At 39.1% G+C, this 16,074-nt stretch overlaps 1 protein-coding gene across 1 annotated transcript; it reads left to right on the plus strand.

The window, feature by feature from the left end:
• Window positions 1-13,863: 13,863 nt before the first annotated feature.
• LOC137265061 (ankyrin repeat domain-containing protein 29-like) lies at window positions 13,864-14,731 on the plus strand. Its single transcript, XM_067800381.1, has 2 exons — window positions 13,864-13,879; window positions 14,355-14,731. Exons 1-2 carry the CDS (start codon window positions 13,864-13,866, stop codon window positions 14,729-14,731), a joined length of 393 nt encoding a protein of 130 aa, XP_067656482.1.
• Window positions 14,732-16,074: the final 1,343 nt, after the last annotated feature.

A 16,074-nucleotide genomic window follows, 5' to 3' on the forward strand; every position in this document is an offset into this window, starting at 1 on the left:
CGAGTCCATCTCAAACTGAGTCGACCAGCAACGGTGTGTCGATAATTCTGTAAAGGAATCTCTCTAAAGTTGAAGAAAATTGGGATCATGTAATTTGGGCCTTAATCCATACGTTCTGTGTAAGTCGTCAAAGATGGCCATTATAGTGGGAAATATCATCACCTGTCGTATGATGTGTGTACATTGGCCCAGCAACTCCCCTATTCATCATCCAGAGAGGAGTATCACATTACCCTGTATTACCCTCACGGTGGGGGTGCCACTTACTATGGAGCAGACTCGTATCCTCTTTCACAGTTGATCTAGCGAAAGGAGATGTTATGATGGTATGTTTTAGTTTCTTCCCGACTCCCTTCAGCTCATTAGAAAAGAATATTGTTTGAAGAGCAATACCATGACACGAGGTTTGTCAAACACTTTGTGAAGATTGTATATTGAGTATTTTAACACGTGAAAGAGCAGAAGTTCGCATCAGTTATGTCTCCTTTCTTGGAGTGTCCCACGGCCTTTACAAAACAAGGCGGACATCCCCTATATACGCGAGGGAATTAAAACAGTGAGGAGGTGGTTTGCACTAATGCAGATTGTATAATCGTGTTACAAGTCTACAGGAAACAAACTGTAGAATCTTTCTTTGCAGGAGCATGATCAGCAGTAACATATCTGGCTCTAAATACAAAATACTAAGTCAGTATCTTACAGAAAGTCAATCACAACCATACGAATCTGTAATTTTTAGGGTTTCCATCAATACCACACTTCAAGAAGGGACATATAGTACTTAGATGGGATGTGTATGCAGACTGCTATCTAACTGTATTTTTGTTTCTTAGGTACATCTTTCATTACTGGAATGAGTGGAGGGAGCAAGGCAGAGAATTCAATTGTGGCCGGAAATCTAAGTGCAAAATCAATTACTAGTAATCAGTTTAAAGGTATGACTACAGCACTTTGACACAAGTTTCTTGGCCATTTTTGTAATTTATTTCATGCAATGTAAATATGTGTCACATCAGAATTACCGAGTTACGTCTTTTTCATTCAGTCCCAAGGTTCAAACAAAGATCTATGTTGAGGAACGTTCCATTTATATGACAGGTCATACATTTGTATCTCTTAAATGAACTACCAACTATCTGCAAATGCGGGTTCTGTAGGTAAATTTGTTCGGTGTCCTTGGTTATGCTTCTTGTTCAACATTATGTATCTAGCATGAATCGTCTGTTACGGTTTAGAATTTACCGTGGCAAACGATGTAAGAAATCGTTTCATGTCCCCTTCATGTCAGCACAGTAGCGCCAACCACCTCCATTCTTCGGCACAAGAACACAGGGTGAACTCCACGGACTGTCACTGGGTTCAGTAGCATCATTGTCCAGCATGTATTTCACCTCCTTCCGTGGAATTTCACGCTTCACTGGATTCATCCGATATCCGATAAGGGTGTTGTTTTACAGGCACACCTACATCTATATCATGGCTAACAACATCAGTTCGACCATGCACACCAGGAAATGCATGAGAGAACTCATGAATCAAATCTGACATCTGAACTTTCTGCTCTGGGGATAAATGTGATAGTTTCTCATGAAGGTGAGCTCACACATCAGAATTTCTCAACTTTGGTGAAACATTATCACTAAGATCATCAAACTTCACATTGGTAACACTGTCATCAATGTTGACAACATTTTCACAATTGTCTTTAGTACAATCAGAAACTGGGAGAGTGTGGCAATACAAGTGACATGTTTGGTTTCTAACCTGTCATGATATTTCTTAATCGTGTTGACATGACACAATCTCTTTTGTTTACGATGACAAGGCGTCAATACGACAGAGTCTGTGTCGCTAACCCTTTTGTCAACAACATATGGACCTTGATATCTTGCTCTCAGTGGCTGACCAGCAATGGGAAGCAAAACTAACACTTTCTCACCACAAGTGAAATTTCTCTCTTTTGACTTTTTGTCATAGTTTAGCTTCATTTTTTATTTGTGAAACTTTCAAGTTCTGTCTGGCAAACTCACTTGCTTTTGATAGTCTGTCGCTAAATGTAGACACATAGTCTAAGAGATTGATCTCAGGTCTGTCATTCAGCCATTGTTCTTTTAAATGCTTTAGTGGCCCACGCACACTGTGACCGAATACAAGTTCAAAGGGGCTAAACCCTAAACTTTCCTGAACTGACTCTCTGACAGCAAACAACAACAAATGCACACCCCAGTCTTTCTCTGTCTCAAAACAATAAGTCTTGATCATATTCTTCCAAGTTTGATGAAACGTCTCTAAAGCTCCATGTGATTCTGGATGATAAGCACTAGACTTAACTTGCTTAATACCTAACTGGTACATAGCTTGTTGAAACACCTTAGACATAAAATTTCACCCTGTGCACTAATAAGCTGCTCTCTGGAAGAATGTGTTCACCACCTGACAAACTGACCTGACAAGAAGTCCTGAAGAGCTACTACTCTTTGACGATAAGTCCTCCGTGTCTACCTCACACAAAGAATGACCCATGAATGTACAAATCATAAATGGTATCATTCTGCAAAGAAGCCTTGGAAGAAATGCCTTTCGACATTGAACGAGTCACTGCACTAGAAGGATAAATACCCGGAAATTCATCCTCCACCTTTTCTGAGGTCTCCGGCGAAACAGTGACAACTTTGGTCTCCATAAGATCATTACCGATCAATAAATCAACACCTGCAACTGGGAGAGAGTGTCAAGAACACCATTTCACCTCACCTGAAACCAGATCGGAAGTCAAATTCACAAAATGGAGAGGAGCACAGAAGAATTGCTACCTATACCCTGATGCAAGGAGTTAGCTGAAGACTCATCCGAAAAAGGCAAAATATCCTTCAAAATCAGAGATTGAAGAGCCCCAATGTCCCTCAAGATAATAACGGGCCGTGGGGTAGAGTTATCTCCCATAAGTGACACAGAACCCTTATAAACAAAGGGCAAAAACTCCTTCCAAACTACAGAATCTGGAGACTTACTCTCACAAACAAAACTCTCCTCAGAACCACCTGGAAAGAAAAGCTTAGGTGCGATGGACACAAAGGCATTTGGGGAACATGTAGCCTGATTTCTAAACTGGAGTTTGTAACATGCAGGAACCAAATGACCTGGCTTTTTACAATATGCACAAACAGGATCAGAAACACTGGTAGACTGTGTATGCGACTGCTTGCCACTAGAATTTGAACCTGTTCTAACACCACTGTTACATGCATATCCTGAAGTCTTAACTGGGGAAAAGCCATTTTGGCCAGAACATTTTGCATTACCCAGAGATCTAAAAGAACTCTTGTGAGTCAAACAATGATCATCTGCCAACATTGCTGCCTTATGTAAGTCATCAACCTTTTGTTCATCCAAATAAATCTTAAGGTCAGCATGAACACTCTGCTTGAAATCTTCCATCAACACTAACTGTCTCAAACCATCAAAATCTGTGATTTCCATAGACCCACACCAGCTATAAAACAATGTTTCCTTTTCTCCAGCAAACCCTACGAAAGTCTCATTGTCCCTTTTGTGAGCATTTCTGAATTTCTGACGATAGGTCTCAGGCACTAACTCGTAAACTTTCAAAATTGTATTCTTGACAAGATCATAATCTGAGCTTTGTTGTACTGACAAAGCTGAATAAGCATCCTGAGCTTTACTCTTCAAAACAGTTTGCAACAGCATAGTCCATGACTCCCTGGGCCACTTGAGATTTTCAGTAACTTTCTCAAAATGTAGAAAATATTTGTCTACTTCTTTCTCATTAAAAGTGGGTACAAGTCTAGCATAACTTGCAATATCAAATATGGAAGAATCTGAGGATTGAGAATGGTTTTCAAGTTTTTTCAGAGCAATTTCAGTATCAACTTGCAATTTCTTCAATTGTATTTCTCTCTCCATCTCAAACTTTTTCATTTCCATTTCTTTCTCCTTTTTATTTCCATCCTTCTCAGTTCGTCCTGTTTTCTATTTTCCTCTTTTTGAATTTGAAACTGAATTTCAAGTTTCTTTATTTCCAATTTATCTGAACCTTCCTCTGGCACCATTTCTAAAACATCATCATCAAAAACTCCCTCATCAATATATTGATTCAACACAATTTTCAAAATCTGAAATTTCCTCATTGCAGGTTTGGCATCAAGTTTGAGATGTGAAGAAATTTGCAATAAATCTGATTTCCTCAACTGACTGATTATCAGGGGACAGTGCAAACTTCTCAAGTTCAAACACCATTTTGCTGATTCCACAATTAACTTGTTGCAAATTTCCAGAAATTTGGAATGTAGTTCACAAATGGTCTCAAATGTCAAATTTATTCTATCCCGGACGAGCCCCCACTTTTGTTACGGTTAAGAATTTATCGTGACAAACGATGTAAGAAATCCCCTTTTGAACCAGCAAAACAGAACAAAGACAAGTCATAAACGTTCAAATTATATATTATTATGCAACGAGAGCAAGGTATACAAGGTCACAAGTCAATTTCACAATGCTGATTACAAATTCAAAACAAGTGAGACAAAATCTAAGGCAATGGGTCACAAAATATAATATAGTTGGGTCACAAAATATAATATAGTAAACTCACCAAAGTCTTAGGGTAAGAGAGAATCAACTATGCAGAATGTAAACACAGTCATCGGTCTGACAGCGGTTAATGAAGGTCAGGCGTTGATGATTGTTGGCAATGATGTAACTCCAATGAATGTGCGCAACTAAATACACGGCAAGTAGCCTTTATATATACTATCAGTCATTTCTCGAAAGTACGAGCACATACAATCATCGCCAACACTGTAAAGTGCCATCAAAACAATATCTCCCGGAAGTAAACAAACAGGACGTCAAGGGCAGATAATTCCCGGACAGGCCTGCTGCCCAAATCCTAAAAATGCGGATCATCTATCATACGAAATGCTACCCACCATATTTATTATTCAAAATACTAAACACTGTAACCCAATAATAATTAATACTGAATTAATAACAACATATACAGAAAATACACACTCGTAACACGTCCCTCTAGAAAGAAGGGATGTGAGATACCTTTGACTATCAATTTTTAGAAAGACAAAACAATTCTCCATTCACCTATATGTATTTGATATTTAAATGAAGAAACTGTTTCTTAAGTAATTGTTATACTATCCCCCAAAGGATACGCATGGACAGGAAATCTGTTGCGAAAATGTTGTATATTAAAACGTATAACTCGTCCAGCGCGATGGTGACGACTCCGACATCTGGTTTTCTGACTCTCACACCAGTCCCTTTCAACCTGTTCCGTACAGTTTGACTGGATAGCCTCCGAAGTTCAGGCACCCTGGCTGCTGTGCTCACCCATGGCAGGATGGTCACGCAAATATAGTACCCAGATGTACTGATCTTGGGCTGCACTAATAACTCGAGTTCTGCCTGAACGGGAGCGGCCATTTGTTATACCTGTTTGGTTGTAACGAACTGCAATCCGTGATATCTTGGACACACTAACATTCAGACCCTTGGCAACAGACGATTGGTAATCTCCAGCCTGCATTCTTTCAATGGCGATGTTCAATGTCGCAGAGTCAAGATTTGACGTACTGACTTGACATTGAACCTCCTTCAAAACGCTTGCCAATTTCTGAAAATAATCTGGATTTTTATCGCCAGAGAGGGAGTGCTCTTTACTGCACAATTTCAAATGGAAGGTGACCTCTATTAAGTTGTGGCGATGCCTTTTTAATCCCTGTAAGAAATCTCAACAAAATAAACATTTTCAGGTAAAATCCATTTTTCAATTGTGTACTTGTGTAGAATCATGCTACCAACACATTTGTTACATATTTTGACTATTCCTTCAATACAATATTTAATAAGTAAATTTCGTAAAAAATACAAATCGCCTAATTTTTATGACAGTATAGTTATGTGGAGATGATGTATGTTATATTGTTTTGTAATATGTATATTTAGTTATTATATATGAATTTCCAATATTCCAGGTGAAACACTGATTGTTTATGTCGACGCCAATACGGATGGCAGTTATTCAACAAACTTCAACTTTAATATTTTATCCAACAATCGTCTCTTTTATATACCCAAGGTTTGGTGGCGATGTTTGGGCAAAAAGCTCCAGGAGCTCTGTGTTTGTAAACTTAGAAAGGTGTTTTGGGGAAGTCTGATCTTTTCCTTCACACATCCAACCAGAGATGATGCCATTGACATGGTCATAAAGCACAAGGACGTAAAACATATCATCCTTCAGTTCCTGCGTGATCAGGATCTAGATATCAAGGACAGCAAGATAAAGGTGGAACTGCGAGAGCTGAGTGAGTCAGAACATCAGACAACAGAGTGATCAGGTAAACCTCTCTTGGAATTATCTGTCTCGGTTGCCGACCAAATCACTTTCCATTTTGGCGAAAATGAGAAAAAGTGGTTAATATCAGATGTAGAAATCGTCGAAAATAATTCTCCATTGGGTTCCCAAAGACGAACCCTTCCGTTTACAGGTAACTAATTGGTCTTGCATGACCTAAACCCATCCTTTCCCATCTGCAATTCGAAAGTCCTACACGAAGCAGGTGAACCTTTTCTTAAGCTAAAGGCTCACTGGGTCACCCTTTTGCAATGTAAATGGAGTTATTTGGTTCATGCAAGAATGATGCATCTGCACAGACTAACCGTTTGTTGATACCGGCAGCATCCGCCGCAGACAAATGTGAAAGACTGAAAACGAAGGTGTACGTTTGTTGCCTCAAGCTGCACAGCTGTACCGCAGTACCGCGGTACCGCAAGTCCACCACTTGTAGACGATCAGAATTTACCAATCAAATAGCGGAGCAGACAATCCTGTGACACGATAGTGCTTTCGCTGATTTTGTTGGAACTGACAATGTTTTAAATTTGCTACTTTAATTGTTGTTTATTTAAAGCACAATATCTATTGGTCTTTCTTTTACATCAGGATTTAATTCTTCTTTGCCTTCCATCAACTTGTTCTGAAATGTCTTTCCAGGAACGCTGATATGTCTTTAAGTTCTAATATATAGACTATATAAGACGATACATTATGCACTTCATGTATGGTAAACACAACATTTTTAGAAACTGAGTGGTATGAACGTAGCTTATCATCAATGTCACTGATGTTTTCTTGTCCTAATTCAAATATACAATCGAATTGTCTTCTCTGTAACAAACGTGTCATTGTTAGTCACCAAATTTCCAGATATGGATATAACATGTCACACTTACTATACTTCTGAGTGTAACATGCAAAGAAGCCTTTCTTTCATTACAGATAGATCAAAGATTGTTGCAATTAAATTTAAATTTCAAATTTATTTGACATATTTTCTTTCCAATAGCATAGCGTGTCTTTGGCATAACGATCCTGTCTTTGGTATAACAGCTAGAATTTACAATGCAATATCTTTAAGTATCAATGTATTTTAAGGAATATATGAATATTACTGTTGTTACAGGAAAAACATTGTGACTTCGACCTAATAAGTTTAATAAGTCTTCATAACAAAATTGAACATAATTAAGCCTCAAATATTATTGATATGTGAACCTTCCAAGGGTAGCTTGTCATTTGTGAAAATAGAGACATTTGAATTTGTTATCTTTTGCACACCAAATAGCTTTTGAGAATGACACATAAAGTTTTTCCAACCCATTCCATAGGAAAGAAGCCTCATTTTTATCAATAAAGTAAAAGTAATCAATTAATAGCTATAATAGCTACGTCAATGCAATGTAAGTAAAATGGGAATTCAGACACATTGCGTTTGGGGAAAATGGCAAATTAGCAATCTTTTGAAGGAAGCTTCCAGCGAGATCTTCGAATTGCCAAACGACCCGTGAAGCTCCGAGATAGAATAGGCCTTCAGCACACCCTGCTTGCCATAAAAGGCGGCTATGATTGTCGTAGGAGACGACTAACGGGATCTTGTGATCAGACATCCTGACACATGTTATTGGTTCTCAATTCGATGCTCATGCTGTTGATCTCTGGATTGTCTGGTCCAGACGCGAGTATTTACAGACCTCCAACATATAGCTGGAATATTGCTGAGTTTGACGTAAAACTAAACTCACTCAGTCACCCTGAAGCCTCATTATGTAAAAGCGGCCCAACCCATTCCACTGGGAAAAGCCTGATTTCTGTCAATTATGTAACAGCTATTTCAGTGCAATGTAAATAAAATGAGAATGAGAAGTCTTCAGACATTGCATTTGGGGTAAAAGTGGCAAGCAGGAGCAAAACAACATCTGAACTGTAATTTCTAAAATGATTATACCGCCCTGACACCAAGCAGTTCTTGAACAGGTAATATTAAGATGTTTTGATTGTTTGAAGGTCCGTCTTTCCAGCGTCCCACTGTTGGTAAGTTTGTGTTTGCAGAACGTCCGAATTGCCGAAGAAGACGTGAGTAACTACACATTACAAATGGTGCACACTGCCCGTGACACTGCTGTAAACTGGAGTAGAGATCCATAGACTAGAATCTGTTGAGGTTTTCTCAATGTAAAGGGCCTCTGAAGGTCCGGCGTAGAATTTCAGAAACCCATGCTTGCCATAAAACGCGACTTTGGTTGTCGTAAGAGGCAACTCAAATCGGTGACTTTGTTAACACATGTCATCGGTTCCCAGTTGTGCAGATCGATGCTCACGCTGTTGATCACTGGATTGTCTGGTCCAGACGCGAGTATTTACAGACCGCCAACATATAGCTGGAATGTTGCTGAGTTTGACGTAAAACTAAAAACACTCACTCACTCTGTGTGTCAGTTAGGTAATAAGTACCATTAACAGCACACAACAGTATCGAGGTACCGATCGGAACTGCCGACACCCAAACATGAGTCTCATTTTTTTATTCAATGACGATCCGAATGTTCTCGAGTGAAAGTAAAAATGGACACCACAAACAACTCTGGTTACACTAAATTCCAATTCCTTCTTTCATAAAAAAAATTGTGTTTACGAATGAATTTTAATTTCAACCTCTAACTACACCGTATTTCTAAGACTTTATTTTATGTCAAGGTTTAGGTAGACTGCCCCTGTTTGATGAGGTAGTAAAATGATTCACAATGGACTTGGCTCACTGTTTACACATGTTTTGTGTATTTTGCGCTTACTCAGTGTAGTTCTGTAAGTTTTCTAGCCGCAGAACCTCGTTTTGACATTTTCACGATTTTCAAGTTTCCGGTTGACAGAGCTCGATGTATACAGAGCACGCTGCTTTGTGATAATACTACTATGTTAAGTTTGTGTAAAATGTCTAAATATAGCACGCCTCTACCCTTTTACAGAATCTACAGGTACAGTGTATAAAATATGAAACATTATTGCATGTGGTGTAACACTGTCTCTTAAAATGTAGGCGAAGAGAGTGAAATGGAAGCACTGGAGGTGATAGGAATGTATTAATGGAAGCGTGTTTCTCAGGGCTATATTATGTTCAATTAAACGTATATCAAGAGAATTTCAAACACAAACCGAAGCTTACAAGGTTTACTGGTGCTTTAACTCATATCCAGAGTGTGGCTTATGTAAATCTGACAAATAACGTGAAAACTTTTGTATTGCAAATGTCAGAAAGCTTGCGGTAGGGTATGTATTCAAAGTATGTCTGTATTGAAGCATTTTTAAGATACTTTAGTTTTGACATTATTCATTGTTGCAAAATTGTTGTGATGTTGTTGTTGTTGTTGTTTTAACAGTAATAGTATTTCCAATAGTAATTTGAATGCAGGGTAACTAAAATGAGAATGGCCAGTCTTCAGACACAATACATTTAAAAAAAAGGCAAATTGGCAAATTGGCAAGCTGAAGCAAAACAACATTTGAACAGACATTGCTAAAATGATCAACTCCGTGCCCTGCACCAGTCAGTCCTTAAACTTATAATACTAATATAATATTGTTTGGGTTTACAGTGCCTTTACTTCCCGATGGAGGTGTGGGTAAGTCTGTGTTGCAAGAGCAAGAAGTACCTCCCCTTATATATACTACCGACAGAAAATAAGGGAACCAAGAAATTGAATGTAGATGACTTTGACTGTGACAGGGTCCGTTATCGTGGCGTATCTCCCAAACACAACATCCAATGACAATGGAATTTCGCATAATGCATGCCCAGCACGTGCTACACGTGCATACAGAAGTTAACTCCTGTAAATGTACTGGAGAAGTCGCAATCACTAACGCAATTAACTTCATTTACTTAACTTCATTATGTGAAGTTGCCCGGCAGATGGGTAAATCAAAAAGTGTAATTTCACGCCTGTGGGATAAGTACCGTCAAACGGGTGGGGTTGCAACGAGACCTGGGCGTGGTAGACCAAAATCAACGACACCACGACAGGATCGTCTCATTACGTTAAATCGGCCCCTGCCATCAATAGAGAATTCCGCACACTCACTGGAAGACGCATTTCAACTTCAACCGTTAAAAACCGCCTCTGTCAAGCTCGTCTGAAAGCAAGACGGCCTTTTAAGGGTGTCACCCTTTCAGCTCACCATAAGCGCCAAAGATTGGCATGGGCTAGGCAGCATCAGGGACGGGCTATGCGCCACTGGCGTTTCAGCATGTTCTCTGATGAGTCAAGGTTTTGCCTACGATTCACAGATGGCAGAAAACGTTGTTGGCGTCGGAGCGGGGAGCGATGTGCCAGAGCAGCAATTCTTGACTATGATCGATATGGAGGTGGTAGTGCCATGGTGTGGGGTTGGATTACACATGACAGACGATCAGATTTGGTCATCATTAACGGAGCCATGCGGCGACCCCTTATTAAATCTGTTGTTACACTGACGTATGTCAAAAGAATTTCAAACACAAATTGGAACTTACGAGGTTTTTTGGTGCTTAAACTCATATCTAGAATGTGGCTTATATAAATCTGACTAATAATTTGAAAACTTTTGTGTTGCAAATGTCAGAAAGCTTGCAATAGTGTATGTGTTCAAGAGTGTAGAAGCATTTGTAAGATGTTTTAGTTGTGATATTAGTCATTGTTGTACCGTTGTTGAGACGTTGGTGTTTGAACAGTAGTAGTATTTCCAACCAATTCCATTGGAAAAGCCCTATTTCTTTCACTAAGATATTTAAAGGTCACATGCAACGTAAAACACAACTTTGCAGATTCTGGTACCTTTCGGTATGCACTTACCGAAACAAATAAAAAATGCCAATTCAACCTATAAAGTTGAAAAAAACGCGATGAAAAAAAAAGCCCGCGAAATCGGAGTTCAAACGTTTCACTAAATTCCCCCCAGCGCTGGGGGAAAACTGGTTTCAACAGCTGTGCTGCGCTGCGCCCATAACGCATGCGCAGTGAATAGGTTCGCGGAGCTTGGAACAGTATGCCTGCCCAGCGTCTGAGGTCGTGAGCAGTAGTCTAATCTTGGATGTGTACACAAACAAGTAAATAATCTACTCGTTACGTAAAACAATTGTGGTAAGCAGTCTCTGTCACAGAGAAAGCTCAGTGTCTGGTTTATTCACACCTATATGTCTGTCTGCCTCTCTGCTAAAGACAACATGCAATACACAGCTTCAATCATTGACCACGTGCAGTTTGAACTTAACACCTATCAGGCTATACGACAAAGAAAATAAGTTGATTTATGACTCATGCAACCGAGTCCCGTGCCTGCCACATGTATTTAGGCGCGTGTGATACACATAACATGTTTTTATGTCTGTGGGTTGCAAACAAACTACATTCATTTTTTTCGGATGACTGGGTCTGACGGAAACTTGTGCCAACTCTTGTCAGTTTCAAGTCCTGCTTTGTTCTTGGACGAGATTCCAGCCACGCAGTAGTTTACCATCTCTACTGACATGATTTTTATTGGATCGAGCGCAAATTCAGAGAACATGTATTTTCGAAACCCAACATCCCTATTTACATTCTTTATGGATAACGACTTCTTTTCGTGTATATGACAACAGTATATGAATCCATACTGAAACGACGCATCAAGTACAATAAAAGAAGTTGTTATCCATAAAGAATCTTACTTCATTGTCACTGGCTATACTTCTAAAATGCCCATCAAACAGATCATCTTTCTGTACACACAATGAACCCTCAGCATATCAGCAAATGAAACAGCCAGTCGGAAGCCGTCGTTACACTTGAGTGCATATCCACCCGCTATGACTGGGTTCGGTCTCCCGAGGGCTTCGTTTCGGGGGAAGTAAGCCCAAGTACAAAATATTGCACTTTTGAATCGCGATTGTACGGTTATAATTGTGTTTATTTCTTTTTTAAAAAGCAGCAATGTATATTATATCTCATGAATAAGTGATAAATGTGTTTTAATTATGTTTGATTTTTTGGTTGCATGTGACCTTTAAGTAATCCATTATGTGTTAGTACTTTGAATGCAGAGTAACTAAAATGAGACTGACCAGTCTTCAGACACAATACATTTTAAGACAACGACAAATTGGCAAGCTGAAGCAAACCAACATTTGAACAGACATTGCTAAACTGATCAATTCCGTGCCCTTCACCAACCGGTTCTTCAACTGATAATAAGCACACTGTGATCCCTTATTGAATCTATAGGTGCACTTTATGGAAGATGAAGCGTTGCAGCACAGGTTATGACACTATCCCGCAACAATGTAAAGGAAGAGGATGAAATGGAAGCACAAGTGAAAGAAGGAGTGTATTAGTGTATTTAGTGTTATAACATCTCCAATTAGACGCACGTAAAAAGAGTTTCAAACACAAACCTGTGTGGCTTATAAAAATCTCATTAATAATATAAAAACTTTTGTGTTGCAAATGTCAGAAAGCTTGTAATAGTGTATATGTTTAAAAGTATAGAAGCATTTGTAAGATGTTTTAGTTTTGATATCATTCGTTGTTGCGTTGTTGTTGTTGCTTGAACTGTTATAGTATTTCCAACGCATTCCATTGGAAAATGCCTCATTTCTTTCACTAAAATATTTACGTAATCCAGTATGTATTAGTACTTTGAATGCAAAGTAACTAAAATGAGACTGACCAGTCTTCAGTCACAACACACTTTAATGGCAAGCTGTAGCAAAACAACACTTCAACAGATATTGCTAAAATGATCAGTCCCGTGCCCTTCACCAGCCAGTTCTTAAACTGATAATACTAATATGTTTTGTTTGTGTTTGCAGGGGATCAATATCTCAGGGATGTCGTGAGTAAGTTTGTGTTGGAAAAGCAAGAGGTGTCCTAACCTTATATACTCCTCATTGTTGAACCGTTGTTGCGATATTGGTACTTGCTCTTATATACTCCTCTGATGACACTTAATTCTGGTATAAGTTCCTTAGAGCACTTTGTTGATCCGTCTGTCTACATCTGGAACAAGTCTAAATATAGCGCGCTGAATTTGTAGGTACAGTGTATGTAGGATGAAGCACTGCTGCACAAGTTATAACACTACCGCGCAAGGATGTTAAGAGAGAGAGAGTGAAATGGAAGCACAGGTGAAAGAAGGAGTGTATTAGTGTATGCGTGATAATACTAATATGTTTTGTTTGTGTTGCAAGTCGGTTTGACACATTCGTAACATTCATTCCAGGAAGCCGGATGACGTCTCGTACCCCTCTCGTGACCATGTGTACGTAGGATATTATGAGAGTAAAACAGCAATACGGTCATTCTCTTTGCAAATATGTTTCAGTGTTGAAAGTTATTCATTCTTTAGTTCAAAGTTTCTTTACATTGTGTTTGGTATAGTTTACCGAAGTTTCAATATTCAACCGTTCCGCCATTTTCATGTTTGAAATGCGTTTTAGTACGAGCAATTTGATTGGTTTGCCACTAGTCTTGGCAATGATGGCGTACGAGAAGGGTATGAGTCTTTTTGTAGGTCACGTCAAGCGTCAAGTAGTTACGAGTGGGTTTGACAGAGCACGCTGCACGATGTGTTTAGGAGGGTGACATTGCATACTGATTAATATTTATGTGTCCTTTACAATGAATTAGTCTAAAAATGCTGGAGTAGTTATCACACTAAGCTGTAGGTAATAGGTAAATCCAGTAAACAGGAAACGAGACTATTCTGTAATCCATGTTTTGACTTGATCCCCCAAACCACAAATATAACCAAAAGCAGAGTAAAACTAAACTTAATCACCCACTTCCCTATCGACTTTCGTTCCGTGTGACAAGACACTCAGTCTTCCATTAATTTCTTCCGACCCGACTGTCACCGTGCTAAGTTCATGTTTTGTATCAATCAATTTATTTGAGAAAAAAAGTAAAATATTTACGTTACGTCTTTTTCTTCTCTGTTTGTATAACAACAGCATCTTAATCTTTTAAAGACCTACGCCTCCTTGAAGCCAGCATTACGGGGGATCTGGAGACTGTGCTGGAGATGCTTGATGAAGGTCAGGCTGACATTAACTGTAGAGGGATGTACGGTCTGACACCGGTGATGTGGGCAGCATGGAACGGGCATACAAGAGTGGTACAGTTCTTAAGATTCAAATTAGCTAATATGTCATTAGTGACTGACAGTGGAAATACGATCCTTCACTTGGCATGTGATGGAGGAGAGGTGCAGACGGTAGAGTTTCTCCTCGAAAGGAAGTTTGTGGACATTAACGCGCGGAACAAGTTTGGAAAGACAGCAGCGGAAATGGCTAGTGGTAAAGGCCATCAGAAAGTGGTGGATCTCCTGAAGTCCTTTGATGAATAAGTTATGGAGAAATGGAGACATGGAGAATTAATTGTAGTTGTAGTTGTACTTGTAGTTGTTGTTGGCGGTGGTCGTGGTGGTTAATATCGCATTCTGCATTACTGCAGCTTTATTCGGCGAGTGGATCAGACAATCCAGAGATCGACATCATGAGCATCGATCTATGCCATGGCGATACGATGACATGTGTTAACCAGGTCACCGAGCCTGACCACCTGATCCCTTAATTTAAGTCGCCCCGAATAGCATGCGCTGCTTAGGACCTAACTGGGATCTTGAGCTGAAAAAAGAGGATAGTCAGCTAAGTTTGTACAAACATACGTATTGTGAACCTTGTGCAAATGCATTGAACGAACTAGGGTATATATGCATGTATTACTTTGTAGTAGTTGGAACTTGGTACGAATCTTTTTGGCTGATAAACGTTTTTGATGATGCTTAAGGTGTTCGTTAAACTCCTACCCCATAATACAATCATGTGTTTAGATTATACTGATGTACGTAATCGTAAGATGCGCTCAGCACACTGTCTGTATATATACTGTATGCATATAATTACGTTTCTGTCAGGGTCCGAGTTCCCTCGACTGCAGTCATTCACCAAATCAACATATATACAAGCAGCAAGAAAACATGTATGTAATGACACTCTCCTTTTTCCATCGACTCGTCCATAAGGTTCAACAATTTCAATTCTTCTAATATCACTTGCATCGCATTTGCTCTTTCATTTTAGGCATATATTTCACAACAATTTCACTTCTTCTAATATCACTTGCATCACATGTGCTCTTTCATTGTAGGCATATATTTCACAACAATTTCACTTCTTCTAATATCACTTGCATCACATTTGCTCTTTCATTGTAGGCATATATTTCACAACATTTTTTATAACATTGTCATAGTTAGAACCACTTGATGCCAACGACGTACATTTACATACATGTATACAATTTCAGTTATTTCCGTAACCTACTATTTTGTCAACAGTTCATTTCTTACACTACAGTTTTTCAGCATTTGTATTCTCTTTCGTAGTACTTCACTGCATATAGTATAGGTCGAGTCATTTCATATGGTCAGCTTTATTTCTAATACAATCCGTAAAAATTCTACGAAAAAAAACCTCACCGTTACGTTACTATGGTTTGACGTGTTTTGATGATACGAAAATTGGGCGGGGAAGCTGTGATGGACGGCATCAGTGCCTAGTTGGATGCATTTAAGCTCCTATACCGTGAGTACCCTTTCGCCACCGAGCAAGAAGGAAGGGTGTTCAATCCGCTATATCACTGACTTCAGTGACTTAATTTGTCTGCTATTTTTCTGAAAGTAGTATG

This window comes from Haliotis asinina, chromosome 15 (assembly GCF_037392515.1).
Source record: "Haliotis asinina isolate JCU_RB_2024 chromosome 15, JCU_Hal_asi_v2, whole genome shotgun sequence".
Classification (NCBI taxonomy): Eukaryota; Metazoa; Mollusca; class Gastropoda; order Lepetellida; family Haliotidae; genus Haliotis; species Haliotis asinina.